The 17,906-nt window shown below is 47.0% G+C and overlaps 1 protein-coding gene across 1 annotated transcript in view; it reads right to left on the bottom strand.

The window, feature by feature from the left end:
• The window catches only part of Ubac2 (UBA domain containing 2), a 158,651-nt gene that overhangs the window by 48,972 nt on the left and 91,773 nt on the right, over window positions 1-17,906 (bottom strand). Inside the window, exons 5-6 of the mRNA XM_041669088.1 lie at window positions 7,382-7,505; window positions 3,325-3,372 (exon numbers count right to left, since the gene is read on the bottom strand). Coding sequence (XP_041525022.1) covers window positions 3,325-3,372; window positions 7,382-7,505 — 172 coding nt within the window. The remainder of the gene's footprint in view (window positions 1-3,324; window positions 3,373-7,381; window positions 7,506-17,906) is intronic.

Genomic DNA, 17,906 nt, shown 5'->3' with positions numbered 1-17,906 from the left:
ATTTGATATGCAGGATATCTGATATGTAACCCCTAACAGGTTGAGAACCTCTGTTTTACACAATGTCCCTGGCGCTAGGGACTAAACACAGAATCTTATGCATACTAGGCAAGCATCCTACCATTGAGGTACATCCCCAGTCCAGCCCACTTGCCCCCAAATAAAACAAACCACATATTAACTGCCAGAGTTAAGTAAAATTATTTCACAAACACAGTCTTTTTATACATAATGGCTTCCAATACTGAAAGTTTAAATATATATATGCTCATACAGGTAATAACTTTCATGACATTTATTTGTGCATGCACGCATGCATGTACACATGTGTGTGTTGCTCAATGACCAACTTCAAAGAGTCTGCTCTCTCTTTCCACAGTGGGGGTCACTGAATCGTTAGGCTGGGCAGCAAGTGCCCACCAGGTCATTTGGTGGCCCCACAGAGAGGTTTTGTAATACTGTTTGCAATAAGGAATGCCGTCTGTACAATTCTTTCTTGTGGCATGATTTTTAATGTTTAGGTATTTTAGTTAGCATTAAAACCAAAAGGAAGAAAGAAAAAGGAAGTTAAGTCATCTAAAGGGAAAAAGAGAAGTCACATTGAGCAAGAGGCCTCTGGATGGACTGTGGCTTTGTGACTCTCAGCTCACTGGTCAGCAAGGGAGCCATTCACAAAGAAGGCTATTGTTCTGGTTTTGCTTGTTAGAGACAGGAGCTTCCTCTGCAGCCTAGGCTGGCTTTGAACTCACAATCTTCCTGCTTCTGCCTCTTGAATGCTGTGATTATAGGGGTGCAGCACCATGCTCTGCTTATAAACCAAACCCCCTCATCCTCCCAGCCTGTGATATATGACCTACGGCCTCATGAAGAGAGTGTCAGAGCGAAGCAGCACTCGGTAACAAGCGCCAGCACGCAGGGCACTGCAGGAAAGAACACTCACTCGATTAGTACTGCTACCAATCATTTTATTTTAACCAACACATCAGTGCTGGGGGCACCTTACACGCTCAGCTCATGAGCAGTCATCAGAAACAAACAAGGTCTTATCTATATGCTGGAAAAATAAGAGATTAATATAAAGATTTAGCAGATTTTTTATCATTTGGGATAATTACTGTAAAAGAAAATTCAATTGATTCATGAATGGTTAATGATAACAGATTCCTTGAAATGCCAAGTCATCCTGGAATTCTATGTAAGACACACCAGGGACCTATTTACTCCTCTGGGGAAAAAAAAGGATCTTTCTTTGGAAATTATTAGGACCCTTGAGTCCTTTCAAAGGTTAACTCGCTTACTGGCTGTTCGGACGCAGACTGGAAGAGACACGGCTTCCACCTCAACACTCTAGAAGACTCTAGAAAGACTAACAGTTGAGAAATGCATCCCCCAGTTCTAGAACCCGACTGTCACAGAATGAAACTTTCTGAGGTGACAGTAAGCACTGAATTTACCACCAGAAGTCTAAAAACAGAATAGCAAAAGAAAGAAAATAGGACACTTAAAACAAACGTATCACAGTGTGTTATTAAGAAAGACACGTTACAGCTGGTAATGAGCCTGCAGAAACCCGCACGGTGACAAAGGTGGTTCCCATGTTCCTGCATGCTTTAGAACATCCGAAAATGAGGCTGGAGATCACCACTGCCGGCAAAACTCTGATGCCACTGCTCCTACCTGCAGCTCTCATGGCAAAACTGACCCCAGAATGACCCTAAACCACCACAGGTCTCAAGAACACCAGATGGCTCTCAACTGTGATCCTAGCAGGACAGGACAGCTGTGAGCTCAAGGTGAGTGTGTGTGTGTGTGGGGGGGGGCAGAATAAACCCAGGCACAAGGGGGAAGTGGGGAGGAAAGAGAGGGGGGGAGGAGAGGAGAGGAGGGGAGGAGAAAGGAGTGGAGGGGGAGAAAGAAGAGAAGACAGAGGGGGACAGAGAGAGGAGAGGAGGGAAGGGAAGGGGAGAGGAGGGGAGGAGAGGGGACAGGAGGAGATGGAAGAGGAGAAAAGATAGAGGGGAACAGAAGAGGAGAGGGGAGGGAAGGGGAAAAGAGGAGTGGGGAGGGGAAGGGAGGGGATGGGAGAGGAGAGAACAAAGAGGAGAGAGAAGAGGGAGAGAGGAGAGAGAGAAGGGAGAGAAGAGGAAGAGAGAGAAGAGAAAGGACAGGGAGAGAGGAGAGAGGGGTTGGGGGAAGGGGAAGGGAAATGAGAACCAGTTGTCCCCTGGAAGCCTCACTATGGGGTCCTGGGTGAATGATCCTCAGAACCTTGGCTGGGAGCACAAGATGAGGGAAGTGAATGACTGCATACTGTCAGAAGTGACCTATCAGAGTTCAGAGAGTCTGGAGAAAGTGTCACAAGCCCTCAGGGTGTCCCAAAGTCCTAGTCACTCCTTCAGAAAACAAGGATCAGTGTGGCTGACTGACAGGGTCTGCAGTGGGGAAGTATTTGTCCCCCCTTGATACGACACATATTTCTATAAACCCATTCTGTAATTTTCTTAACTTTTAAAAGAAAGAGATGAAAACTATTTTCTATGTACACTTGTTACAAATTTATTTCCACAAGTTTACATTCAGGTCATGAGGCATCAATCTCAGCTGCATGCTCGACATTTCTTTTAAAGTGTTTTCTAAAGTGCAATGAATTCTTGTGGACCTGGGAAATCTCCAGATGAGGACACCAAAGCCTCCAGCATGCTCCCTTCTCCCCCATCTGGCCACAAACACCGTGATCTTTGTCCCGCTCTGACCCACCTGACTTGGCAAGTCACCTCATCTTTTCCCTCCACAACCATGTCTCTTACACAAGTGGAGAAGCTCTGCTGAAATGGAGTAGCTGTCCTGAAGTGGAGAAGCTCTCCTGAAGTGGAGTACCTCTCCTGAAGCGGAGAAGCTCTCCTGAAGTGGAAAAGCTCTCCTGAAGTCGAGAAGCTCCCCTGAAGTGGAGAAGCTCCCCTGAAATGGAGTAGCTGTCCTGCTCAGGAGGGCCTGGCATCTCCATTCTTTGTCTCTTTTTGCTATGAATTAGACCACTGATGCCATTTAAAACAACACTGACAAAAACCCCATGGAAAACCTTCTTTATTCAAGTCACTCTGAAACTCGGGACCAACTGTTCTCCTTTGAATGATGTTGGTCTTCCATGTAACTGCTATTTCAGTCACGAAGGAACATCAAGCTACCCCCGACACAGGTAAAAGAACGCTGGAGACATGTGTGTGTGACCTACAATCTAAGCATGACTTTTTCCCCACATTTTTTTTCCTTTTAAAAGATGAGAGATATCAGGGGAAGGAGGTTAAAAAAAAAAATCACACTTACAAGTCCACTTATGGCTACAATCCAGACGTAGGGGCCAGAGGCGAAAAGCTACAAAAGAAAAGAGAAGGCAGCTAAAAATGAGATCCCACAGCAGCCGCAGCATGCGCAGCCTCACGCACTGCGCCGCTGCACATCAACCATGCATGTCATAATTTAGGGAAGCAATGGGAAGGCAAAGGAATAACAATTCTGTTTATTTAAAAGAAAATAGGCTGTTAAGCCAAAGGCTCCAGGCTTTCTGTAGTTGATAACACGTGTTGAACCTGGCCCCTGACAAGCAAAGGAAAATAACTGAATTTCAAGCACATTCTTACTTACAAGTGGGCCGTAGCGACTTACAGTAAACAACTATACATACATAATCAGCATTAACGATGTAGAAATACTAGCCATTGTCCATCCTTGGGGCTAGGTAATGATCTTTACGAGCTGTTCATATGACTTTCCTAATTTTAATTTCTCATTACTGCTTTGTGTACATTTAGGTTGGAGAACTTGCCAGCATCTAAGTCCATGCCCAAGAGCACCCTTTTCCAGAATGAAAAGGCTCATTCTACTTCACCCAAGGTAGGCATAGCTACTTCCCCATCCTCTGTGCGTGGCTACAGCTTCAGACGTTATGGGACTCCTTGATGTGTGAAGGAGTGGGTCTCTGGCTTGTGTGACTTCTCTTAGGGCTCTTTCCTTCTGTTGGTTTGCTTCATTCAATTTCCCTGTGAGTTTGTTTTGTTTTATCTTATTATATCTTATTTTGTTTAAAAAAAGTAAAATAAAGTTGTTAAAATTGAAAAAAAGAGTATGCTAGTAAAAACAAAGCAAAGGTATGAAGGGCATTAGAATTGTATTTTCTAATTAATTCCAATTAGAATTAGAAAAGAATTTCTTCTTTCGTTTTCCAAATTTGTCTGAGAGATGTGCTCAAGGTTCTAACAAACAAAACAACAACAAATCACAAGGCATCTCCAAGTGTCCCATAAGAATGAAAGGCCCTGTGGCTCGGGCATAGTTTTGGAAGGTTCAGTGGGGAGCTGCAGAGCCATGGAGAAAGACAGAGAGTACTGAAGTGGTACAGCTCAGATTCACTGCTGCCACTGCGCGAGACAGACGCTTCAGGGCTCTGCACACACAACACAGGAACACAGGACACAGACATACACAGAACATAGAACACAGACATAAACGGAACACAGAACACAGACATACACAGAACACAGAACACAGACATACACAGAACATAGAACACAGACATGCACGGAACATAGAACACAGACATGCACGGAACATAGAACACAGACATGCACGGAACATAGAACACAGACATGCACGGAACACAGAACACAGGACACAGACATGCACAGAACACAGAACACAGACATACACAGAACACAGGACACAGACATGCACGGAACACAGAACACAGACATACACGAAACACGGAACACTGACATACACGAAACATGGAACACAGACATACATGGAACATGGAACACAGACATGTACGGAGGGAAAGGAGGCTTCAGCCTTTGCTCCAGTGACTCCACTGTCCACCTGACTTTGCTGACATGACGCTAGGCCGATGTATACCCAGCTCTCGTAACAAGGATGATAACGATGTAAGCAAGCATTTCCTCTTGGGAGAGGAGGAATCCCAAACCAGCCACCGTTTTCTAGAGCCAGGCCCTGCTCTCCAGGCTTCTTCTCAGCCACCGAGGACTTGCTCTGGGTCAGGCAACACCAGGAGCAGTGACTGGGGCGCTCTGCCCCATGGCTCTGTGTTTGTCACCCTAGTCTCTCATACACACGTAAAGCAGCTTGACGTTTTGTCAGGAAAAGAACAATTTCTTTAGTCTCTGACATCCCTTGCCTTAGCACCAGGCTTCTATTTGCACTCAGAAAGGGCATGAATGAGCTTCTGGACTGGATTCCCCGGGAAGTGAACACCTAACATTTACTACATCTCTAAGCCACCATCGATGGCACTCCGGCTCTCAGGATGGTTAAAGTTATTTGCCTGTCTATCCATCTGTCTAATATTCCTGGTTTCAAGTGTCCGTGGTAGAGAGAGAGAAAGCCAGAGAAATATGCAGAAGAGGAGCTGGAGCTGTGGGAGACAGCTCAGTGCAGAGTGCCTGCAACACCGTCATGAAGACCTGAGTTCAGATCCCAGAACACACAGTAAGTCAGCACAGCGATGCATGGGTGCGACCCCAGCGTTCGGAGGGTGGAGGAGCAGAACTGACGGATTCCAGTGAATCTCCATCTCCAAAAACAAAGGTGTCAAGGAATCAGGAAACACATTTAGTCTGCTTTTCGTTTCGACACACATGCACACACACCTATAGTAACAAGTATAACACATAAACACACACATGGAATATGCAAGAAAACCCAGAGTGTATGGAGGGAAGGAGGATGAAAACTTTAGACATTTGGACTTCACAGTGGAGAAGCAGGGAAGTGGTGCTTTCATTCTGGAGACACCTCCACTTCCATACGACACTACCTCCTGCCTCACAAGTCAGTGCTCCTCTATATTGACTTGGAAACTACCAGAGGTAGTGGCACTGACATCTCTTCCCTCGGGCAGGGCTAAGAGGCTGTAGTCACCAAGCTGAAACCCCCGAGGTCCTAATGACTTTCACCCACCCCGTAACTAATAAAGTAACGAAGTCCTTTCTGTCCTTGGTGCTTTTACCTAGCATCAGAGAAGGGAGAATCAGACGGACAGAGAAAGCCAGGGCAGACAGAGTGAGAAGGGACCCACGTGTCGTGGTGTAGGGCTGAATGGCGAGGGGTGAACATACCATGGTGAGAACACCCCAGATGAGTCACCGATAATGGACAGCAGACTGGAGAAGCTGGAGGAAACGCTGAGGGTGACAAGGGGAGGGGGAGGGGCGCGGTGTTTGGTCTGGGATGTGCGGGATAAGGAGCACAGTGAGCGATAACGGGGTAATCGAAAGGCCAAGCTGCACAGGGTGCCACAGGAAGCTGCGAGATGAAAGGTAAAGAAAATGCCAGAGAATACAGACAGAAACCTAAAGAGCGCCACGCCTTCTAGCACATGAGGCTGTGGGCAGAGGCTGCACACTGGGTGCCAGGGCAGCCAACCTTCAAAGTTTGCTTTTCAAGTCAGACGAAGGCTCCGGTGGCTTCACAGCAAGGCCATGGTAAAGCACAACTTTGCCACCATGTATGCACCAAAGTGGGAGATGCCATTTCCGCCTTCTCTCCGTAGGAGAGCGCATGCTGGACCTTGACCTGGGGCGCTGGACTTGCTGGGCAAGCATTTTACCACTGCGGTTTCTCTAAGGTGTCTTCTCACTTTAAGAAGTGATTTGTATTCTTTTTCATTTCATGTGTGTTTGTGTGTGTGTGTGTGTGTCTACGGGTGAGGCCAGAAGCCGACGTTGGATCTCCTGGAGCTGGAGTTACAAGCAGTTATGGGCTGCCTGAAGAGGGTGTCGGGAAATGCTGGGAACTGACCCTGGGTCCTTAACTGAGTCATCTCTCCAGTCTCTCCTGTTGAGACAGGCTTTACTTATTCTGTAGCCAGAGTGGGTTCTGGCCTTGAGCCTGCTTCTGTCTCTGAGTCTTAGATACTCAGCTTGATCATGCTTCCTGCAAACTCTGCAGCTCGGACAGCAGAGCACGCTGGGGTCCTTGTCATAGCTTCGTGTGCGGCACAGCACAGGATAGACCAACTCTGACATGGATTTTCCATTTTCCACTATTCTCATTTTGTTCCACTTCAAACTATGATTCTTAAATGTAATTACATACAACTACATTGATTAAATGAAAGTATTTTCCACTGATACAAGTTACAGTGAAAGCTTTTATCAGATCTCTAGAGGCTATGAAAGTATTCTAGCACCATCTTCACCCTGATGCCCTCGCTCCGTAACACTTCCTCTGAGCATGATAGAGATCATCAAGACTTATGGAAACATTGTTTAAGGAGAAAAAGACAAAAGAGGAGAGAGCAAAATAAAACCAAAACCCAAAGCCACCCAGATCCGGTTAGAGAGATGTGAACATACAATGTATACTGTACCTGCAGTCCCAATATATAGATCAGTGTCTTGTTTGTGATGGACAACGGGCCCAGAATCTGTGCCACTTGGACTCTTGGGATGGAGCAGTAAAATGGTACAAAGAGAGCAAACACGGGCGCCAAGCTATGCAAACAAACAAAGAAAAACCACTATGAGAATGGATTTCCAACACTGGCAGGAAGACTTCTGAAGAGACACTTAGCCTCATTTCAGGGTGAGAGACGCATATTGGTCTTCAAACACCCTCATGGCCAAACAACGGTCAAGGGTGTGACTCCCGTCCTCACTTCAAACCGCTGGTAAGTAGTTGAGCAACGACCAAGTGTGAGTTCAATTCCCACGAGTGGCCTAGGATCTGACGAAAGGGACTGTAGTCAGCAATGGAATCTTTCCTGGTCAACTGCGAAGTCACGTAAGACTCTGGCTGGCCATTCAGCCACAGCACAGACACCTCTTACCACTCCTACTCTCTATTCCTCAAACCTCTTCCCCTTTTGTCTTAAACTCTTTTCCTTGAGGGATTCTCGCTGACTCCTCACACCGCCCTCCCCTCCCGGGTCTCCTCCCATTTCCTCCCTTCTAGTTCTAGTCTCTCCCTGAACACTCTCGGTGTTCTCTATGGCTCCAGCCAGGGAAGCAAGTTTGGTCCTAACGGTGGCAGCCCAAGGCTCAGAAACTCAACCTGAAACTTTCCCTTCAATATTTGGCTTAGTCACATGTGCCCTGTCCTTGCTCCTCTCTAATCACGTGGTCACATCCCTGGCAGTAGTTTCACTGCCCGTGCAGAAGGCAGGTGTCTCATCAGCAGCCGTTTTTACAGGGTCCCTCTGTCCCAACTGAAATACCAATAGCACTGACTTTCCCACGGCTGGCCTCCTTCTCCTTCCCTCCCCTCCATAACTCACTCCACACCCCAGCAGTGGCTGGCTGGACGCAGGCTCCTCTGGCTGGTACACGTGGACAGGGGTGATCCTTCCCAGAACTTCCTCTTTACTCCCTGCTTAGCAAACTCTCCTCCTGATAGCTAGCAGGTCTCCTCTTCACCCCCAGAATCATGCCGATTTGTCTGTTTCAGTGAGCTGACGAATCGGCAGGGCCCTGAGCGTGTCAGAGAGGATGCCCAGCACCTGAGCAAGAAGCAGCCCCTCGCCTCCAGCTCTGCAAGTCCGCGGTCCTATCAGGGCACGGATGCATGCACGCATGAGCTGTGTGTGTGTCTGTCGGTGTGTCTGTCTGTCCATCTCTATCTCTGTCTCTCTCTGTGTGTGCACGCATGTGTAAGAGAAGAATGGTTAGGCATACCCTTGTAACCGTTTTCATTAAACACTTGATTAGCCAATATTTTCCAATTTTGGAAACAGCATCAGTACAAAAATAATTTCATAATCACAAAGAAAATACAAGAACTACTTTTCGCCTGTATAAATAGTCTCACACCACATGCCACCCCAGTAACACAGTACCCCTCTTGGTCTTCTGTGCATTTTCTGGTTCTGATAGCAACTATGTTATAAAAATCTTCCTTCTTGATTATACTATTGAAAACAAAATCAACAGACACAAGCAAGAAATGGTTGGGGAAGAATATACACATAAAGCAGCTTTAACAGATATGGGCACAATGGAATAACACCCCCCCCACACACACCATATACACATACACCAAACACACACACACCACACACATACACCACACACACACCAAACGCCACACACATACCACACACACACACCATACACACACACACCACAGACACTATACACACACACCACACACACATCATACACACACACCACACATACACAATACACACACATCACACACACCATACACACACACCAGATACCATACACACACACCATACACACACCACACACATATACCATACACACATGCACCACACACATACCACACACATATACCATACACACATGCACCACACACATAGACCACACACACACCATACACACACACAACCCCCCCCCCACACACACATATGGGAAACAAATGCAAAAATCCTCAGTAAAATTCCAGCAAAAAGAATACCAGCACATATCAGTACCATCTACCACAATCAAGCTGGCTTGATCTGACAAATGCAGAGTTGATGCACATATGTAAGTCAATAAATGTAATAAATCATAATGGACTTAAAGACAAAAATCACATGATCATCTCAACAGATGCAGAGAAAGCCTTTGACAAGACCTAACGTGCATTCGTGACAAAATCCCCAGAGAGTAGGGCCAGAGGGAGCAAACCTCAACTATCCCTGCTCCTTTTCAATAGGATGCGAGAAGCTGGCTGGAGGGACAGGGCAAGGAAAGAATTCGAGGGACACGAGCAGGAATGAAGTCGAACGGTCTCTATCTGCAGACAATATTATACATGAGATCCCAAGAATTCCACCAGAAAACGAGACATAATTTCAGCACAGTGGCGGGTACAAAAACAACTTACAAAACGCAGTAGTTTTTCTGTACACCAAAACTACACACTGAAAACGAGACCACAGACACATTCCCATTCCCAGGAACATCCAAGACAACAAAATGTCTCAGAACAAACCTAACCAGGAAAGCAAAAGACCTTCACAACAAAAACTTAAAATATCCGAAGAAAGAGATTAAGAATGGCACAGAAAATGGAAAGACATCTTGCATTTGTGGGTTGGTGGAATTAATATTGTGAAAATGACCATCCTACCTAAATCAACCTACAGATTCAATGCAATCCCAGTCAAAACACCCACAGCATTCTTTACAGAAATAGAAGTAGAAAAACAAAACTAAAATTCATATGGAGCCAGAAGACCTGAGACCCAAAGCAATCCTGGACAGAAAGAATGCGCACGGCGGCGGGGGGGGGGGGGGGGGGGGGAATTGCTAGTCCAGACTTCACGATACACGACAGAGCCATTATAATAAAACAATACGGTGATGGAGAAAGACAGCACCTTCTACAGCCAGTGCAGGGAATCCAGCTGTCTGTTCACGCGTGATCATGAAACCAGACCCAGTTCCAGCACCCCGTACGGAGTCAGGCCCGAGTGGATCAAAGGCCTCAATCTGAACCCTGGACCATGCGAACTGCTGGAAGGCAACATGCAGCTCCCTACTGGACACAGGCCCAGGAAAGGACTCTGTGCAGGACTCGACCTGCCAAGGAAGTAAGCCAACAGAAGACAATGAGGGCTTCATAAATCAAAGAGCCTCTACACAGTACATAGCTACCAGTGAGGGAAGCTTCGCCTCCACACGTGAAGGAGAGACCCACAAAACAGGAGAGGGTCTTTCAGCTCGGTGGCTGACAGACGGTTAATATGGTCCAATTGAAAATGAGCTATGGCTCTGAACAGAGTTCTCAGGAGAAGAAACAAAAAGAGGTAAGAAATACCTCAAGTGTTCACTACCCTTAGCCACCAGGGAAAAGCAAATTAAAACACTTTGGTGACTTCATCTCCCCAAGCCAGCAAGGTCAAGATCAACAAGACAACTGACGACAAATGCTCGTGAGAACAAGGACCTCACTGCAGTGGGCGTGCAAATTGATACAGTCCCTCTGGAAATCAGAATGGAGAATCACCAAAAAGCTAAAGATGAGTCTACCATACAGCCCGGCTATATCGCTCCTTGGCATACGCCCAAAGGACTCAACATTGTACTCCATACATTAGTCATGATTGCTACGTTCACTGCTACCCTATTCAGAACAGTCAGGAAATGGAAACAACCTAAATGTCCTTCAGTAGATGAATGGATAACACGGCACATAGACACAACGGAATACTAATGAGCTGTAAAGAAAAATGGAATCAAGAAAAACTGCAGGCAAATGGATGAACCTAGAGAAGATTATATTAAATGAGGTAACCCAGACCCAGAAAGACAACCCATCTGTGGTTCTTAATTCTAAGTCTTCAGATGCGAGTACGTTAGCTGGAGTAACGACAAAACCCTGAAAAGCACAAAGGGACCACGACACGCTGGGGTGGCAGGGTGGAGAGAGCAGGATACAGGGATGAAGTAGGGTATGGAGTAACAATGGCAGAGGGGACTCCAACTGGAGAGTAGGGAGGAAGCTTGAAACAGTGGGGGAGGGACAAATAACATCAAGGGGATTATAATATTTTATACTTACCTAAAATTATACAGAGAATATATATACCTAAGTGTGTGTGTGTGTGCACTCACACATTATTACACAGAGAATATGTACATCTAAGTGTGTGTGTGTGTGTGCACGAATGCATGTGTGCACTCACACATTATTATACAGAGAATATGTACATCTAAGTGTGTGTGTGTGTGCACTCACACATTATTACACAGAGAATATGTACATCTAAGTGTGTGTGTGTGTGCACTCACACATTATTATACAGAGAATATGTACATCTAAGTGTGTGTGTGTGCACTCACACATTATTACACAGAGAATATGTACATCTAAGTGTGTGTGTGTGTGTGTGCACTCACACATTATTATACAGAGAATATGTACATCTAAGTGTGTGTGTGCACTCACACATTATTACACAGAGAATATGTACATCTAAGTGTGTGTGTGTGCACTCACACATTATTACACAGAGAATATGTACATCTAAGTGTGTGTGTGTGCACTCACACATTATTACACAGAGAATATGTACATCTAAGTGTGTGTGTGTGTGTGTGTGTGTGTGTGCGCGCGCACTCACGCATGCTCACACATCTTGAGGCTAACAATGTTCCCACAAGAACCACAGACTAACAAAATCCCAGTATCAGACATGAAGGGAGTCTGAATGTTTCCCAAAACAAGAGAGATTATCAATGTAGCCCTTGGTTGTCTCTTACAGGTTGAGGGTGGCCCCCCTACTGCTGGAGAAACCACACACTCAGAACACACCACTCGGATGACGTGAGCTGGATCTGACTTAAAAGCATCTTTCCTATGCTCTAGCCTCGACAGTTCCAGACAATACTATGCAAGCTGCCAGGGTCAGGGAGGGGCCAATCCCACAGTCCTACCCAGCTTCAATAGCTATAAACCATGACTGTGAACCATCAGGGCAAAACAGGCATAAAAGAGCAAGAAGTGGAAACCGCTGGCTGTCTAATTTAACCTATGGCCAGTTCAACAGGAGGGAGCTCATTCGGGCACTGGGTCCTAGCCAGCTTCAGCAGGCTGGCAAGGTCATGGGCCTAGGAGAAGAATCTATTGCCACCACTCTGTTACTCCATACTGCACTCTCAGTCCTGCCCGTATACCACAGACAGGTGCAGCCAACACTCCTCACCAAAGAAGCCTTTCTACAGCAAATGGAGACCATCACAGAAAAGCACAGCAGAGGACAACACAGAGATCTCACCCTGGGAAGCCCAGGCCCAGTGGACGGAACATCTACACCACAGATCCCGAAGCTATGGCTCAAGGAACGTCATGGAGAGGGGCAGATGACTGTCAGATTACTGGGAGATCAGCTGTGAAATCTGCCCTGAAAATGGCTCATAGACCAGATCAGAACGCCAGCAGTATCAACAGATATGTTAAAGTGGATGGGGATTTCCCTAAGTCCCACCCCTGGACAAGGGACTACCGTACTGGTCGGCCAATGCAGAGTGGTCAGCCTTGAAACCAATACAGACACAAACAAGTAAGGACTCAATATATACAAATATTTGTGCATGCATGTACATACATGTTTAACGTATGTAGTAATAGGAGCGGCGGGGCTGCGTTCCCAGCACCCCGGCCGCCTGCTCGGCTAGCTTATGCCCCAAAATAATTACATGGACACTGTATTCTTTTAATCACTGCTTGGCCCATTTCTATCTAGCCTCTTCTAGGCTAACTCTCGCACCTGGACTAGCCCATTTCTAATATTCTATGTAGCACCCCAAGGTGCATTTACCGGGAAGATTCTAGCCTACGTCCATCCTGGGTCAGAGCTTCACCGCATGTGTCTGCCCAGGAGCCGGGAGCATGGCGTCTCTCTCTGAGGCGTCTGCTCCCGAGAGGAGAGCTGTGGAGTCTGAGTTCACTTCCTCTTCCTCCCAGCGTTCTGTTCTGTTTACTCCTCCCACCTATCTTCTAACCAATGAGGGCCAAGCAGTTTCTTTTTATTTAACCAATGACCTTCCTCCATCAGCTATCAACTTGAGGGGGGCACAGAAGGGGTTCAAGAGACAGGTGGAGGGCTGGAGGGTGAAGGGAAGGGGAAGTGATGTCATCCTTCCTATTTCAATTAATTTTTTCAAAAAGTTAAACGAAAATTTTAAATAAAATTAAAAAGAATGGAGCCCCTGCTAGGAGCAGAGAAACTACAGAGAACATTTAAGTGTGAACACTGGACCAAACCTAGCTACAGAGAACATTTAAGCGTGAACACTGGGTCAAATCTGGGGCTACAGAGTGTGGTGATGGCAGGAACAGGGAGCTGAGGAGGTGGAGGTACAGGGTCAGCTGTGGCTCCTTTACTCCTCCAGGCCCTGGCATCTCACAGGATCTGGCTTAGGAGTACATGCAGCTGGGGGGAGGGGGGGAGGCTCTTACTCTTGAACACTTTGCTTTGAGTCACGGCTTATTATGTATTCCAGGTATCACCTGCACTTGAGATCCTCCTGGCTCTGTTCCCCAAACACCGGAGTTACAAGAGTATGCCATTACACCTAGCTATGACCTGCATCTTAATTAACTCTAGAGTTTTGAACTTTTATTATTACATTCTAACCCCAAGAGAAAGAACTATAAATGACTGGAGTTTTATGTTGCCTTATGGGTAGCAAAGACTCACATTCACAAACACTCAGCTTTGGGCGGATAAAAAACAAAACAAAACAAAAACAGAGCAAAGTCTAAACGCCATACAAAAGAATGTATTTTGCCAAACACTGCCCTAAACACAGCTGAAGAAGCAGCTGTGGTTCCTTCTCGTTGAGGAGAACCAGCTAGTCATTTGTAGGCCTAAAACCCTCCCAGGCACCCTACCTCAAAGTAAAGCCCAAAGCCGGGCATGGCCCCGGTGCCCACTCACACCTTCACACTTGAGGTAGCCACTCGCCCAGAGCAGCCCTCCCTACCACCCCAGCCACCTACTCCGTGCCCCCGGCTCTGGCCATCTTCCCCTACAACAGCCACCCCTAGGCTGGGATCCACTTATGTACCACCTCTCTTCCCAGCTACAATGCAAGGACAAGGACAGGGACTTTGGCCTGTACATGTTTAAAGAATGCCATTACTGTGGGGGAGGGGGCACCAGTGTCACCGAACGCGTTTGTGAGTCAGAAGACAACTTTGGGGGGTTCTCTCTCCCGTGGGTTCCAGGGACCGAGCTCTGGTTGGTCATCCTACCTATTGATATCTTAGCTTTGGCCATTTCTGTTTAATACCTTATCCTTACTAAGGCTCAACATTCTCAATGCTTATTTGTAGAGCAAATGAATCGTCCCTTAAACTGGTATACTAGCCTTTGTTACACACACACAAACACCTTGCTGGGTCTGAAGAGATGGCTCAGCAGTTAAAGGGACTTGTTCTTTCAGAGGACCTGGGTTCAGCTCCCAGAACCCAGGCCAGGTGTAACTCCAGCTCCAAGGGGGCACATACCCTCCCCTGGTCTCCATGGGCGTCTGCACACATGTGGCTTTCACTCACTCACACTCACTAAAATAATAAAGAAATCGTAAAGTGACCCTGCTTTGCTAGACAGCTGCACTGTCTCCCTGTGCCTCCCCCACACCTTCTCAGGTCACAGCTCTTCTGCTTACGTCTGCCAGCAAATGTGACGTAAACAATGCTATGAAGAGCACGAAGCCCAGTGCTTCCTCGAGCTCACATCTCTGACAGAAACTTCAGTACTCACTGCGCACACTTACCCAGCAAGAGAGGAAGTGCAGAAATTCCTGAGACCCTGTAACTTCTGTCACTTCTCATGATGACTAGACATGAGACCACACGCGGAGACACTGCCAAGGCGCAGTTTACACCACGACTATCTGGGCTGTTTGGCAGAAATTTTGTGTTGCTATTTCTATATACACAAGGCTTCACAGAATACCAAAATGTTCTTAGTCACGGACCAGTTTCTCCTTTTCCTCAGTTTCTGACACATCTTTCTCTACACTGATGACTGTCACTCACGATGACCTTTTACACGCTGTCAACAGCTAACTCCTTATCTTAGCAATGAACCAGAAGCACAGTAGAGAGAAAATAAGTAAATAACTCGTTCATTCACCTAGTATCATTACCAGTTACTGAGCCACACACGCATGCCTGCAACGCAGAGAGCGAGAAAAACGCTTCACATAACTGTCTTCCTAATGTGTGTGGACCTGGAGCCCACAGGAACGGTACGGGCAGAGCCAAAGGAGCCACTGTGGGCCTGGAGTCCACGGGAACGGTACGGGCAGAGCCAAAGGAGCCACTGTGGGCCTGGAGTCCACGGGAACCATACGGGCAGAGCCAAAGAAGCCACTGCAACTCTCAACAAAAAACACGCCCCGTGTGTTATCTCATGTGTGGCTACAACAGTGCCTGCAGGTACTGCCTCTTCTTTATACCAAAGAAAGCATGGATTTGCCAGGCACAGTGACACGTTCTTTAATCCCAACACTTGGGAGGCAGAGACAGGCCAATCTGTAAGTCCAGGGCCAGTCACCTTGTCTAAAAAAAGATGATAGATCCTACTTGCCAGAACACCAGCTTTAACTAGCCAAGTCTTCCAAATCAGAAATCAGAAAGTATCCCACTAGGATGGGCTTCCAGCAAACTGAAAACTCCTAACAGTGTCAATTCCATTCTGCTCATGTGCAGAGCTAGGCGTACATTCCAGGGCCTGGCACACGCTCGTGTGCAGAGCTAGGCGTACATTCCAGGGCCTGGCACACGCTCGTGTGCAGAGCTAGGCGTACATTCCAGGGCCTGGCACACACTCGTGTGCAGAGCTAGGCGTACATTCCAGGGCCTGGCACACGCTCGTGTGCAGAGCTAGGCGTACATTCCAGGGCCTGGCACACGCTCGTGTGCAGAGCTAGGCGTACATTCCAGGGCCTGGCACACGCTCGTGTGCAGAGCTAGGCGTACATTCCAGGGCCTGGCACACGCTAGTGCTCTCTGCACTTGGCCACATCCTTAGGCCTCACTGGTGTTTAAGGAGAACAGTTCAGAGTTATGTCGTGTTTACCTGTCAAGTCATAAAAATCTTTGCATTTCCCCTTATAGGGTTGGATTATCTTGGTGCTCACTTAGTCAAATGCCTTTGTTTTATACATAATAAGGTAGATGTCCAGGAATTCCACAGACTTGGTGCCTGCTCTCCAGTTTTCCTCTGCAGACCGATAACAGCCCTGCTGAAGGGCAATTTTCACAGAATCCCGCAGCAAGGAGGCCTCCACACTCAGGAAGCTGTCAAGATGGCTCAGTGTAAAGAACTTGCCACCAAGTGTGAAACTGGAGTTCAATCCCAGGACCCACGTGGCAGAGGAGGAGAATCAGTTCCTAAAAGTTGTTCTCTGATCTGTGCATGCCCTGGCACAGCACACTGCAGGCACATGTGCAAGCACACCAACACATACATGCAAAGTAAATAAGTAACTTTTAAGGCCTCTGGAGCATACACTACAATTTCCTATACAGTGACGCGATTCTCTCTACAGCATCCCTCAAGTTCAACCAGGTTACCAAAGCATCCTGTTTTAAAAATAGCATATCCCATTTTAAACAAATCTGCCCCAGCCCCTCGTCCTACTGACCCATCTTCTAGGATGGCTGAAGAAAGCAAGCTAAACGCCTGCTCCAAGCAGGAGACAAAGGCTGTGGTCCCGAGAAGACGAAGCATCCTCAGCTCACTCAGTCACTTGTTCTATGATCTCTGTCCGCCACGAGCCCAGCCCCAGCCCAAGTGACCTCTGTCCTTCCAAAAGCAGCACCCCTATGACAGGCCAGATCACAGGGGGGACAGGGGGACCACCCTGCTCTGGCTTGCTCTGAGCACTGTACGCAGCCCTGGCTGGACCCATCAGTGATGTGTCCCCCAGCTTTCCTCCATCCTCCTAAGGCCACAGTCGCTGATTCAGGAGGCTCCCTCGACTGAAAACAGAACTAATTTATGTGCTAGGAGGGTCTTTCTCCCTCACTGCAGAAACCTGTTAGACTCCAGATACCACCATGTGTCCAGGCAGACAGTACTATTAGACTTGATACTTTCTTTAACCCACGCCCCCACCTCTCTCTGCAAAGTTTACTGCTTCAAAAAAAATTTTTTTTAAGACTTAAAATCTTTATGGAAAAATTTTAAAAGTTCCATAGATAACAGCGATTCACAAAGTCCAAGGGGCTTTTGAATAGTTTTTTTAAAAATCAGTATCAGAAAAAAAAATCTCACTTCCCATTTGAAAAAAAACCACACACGCATTTGTGAGGCTAACTGCTTGCAGCTATACTCAGTCAGAGAATGACAGGAAAAAGGCACCACCATAAAAGGACGCCTGATCGGCCTCTCTTAAAGCAACATGCCCAGTTAACGAAGCAGTACG

Source organism: Microtus oregoni, unplaced genomic scaffold (genome assembly GCF_018167655.1).
Source record: "Microtus oregoni isolate MIOR12 unplaced genomic scaffold, Mior012 000001F_ref0000356, whole genome shotgun sequence".
In the NCBI taxonomy this organism is placed as follows: domain Eukaryota; kingdom Metazoa; phylum Chordata; class Mammalia; order Rodentia; family Cricetidae; genus Microtus; species Microtus oregoni.
This window is presented reverse-complemented; position numbering and strand designations above follow the sequence as displayed.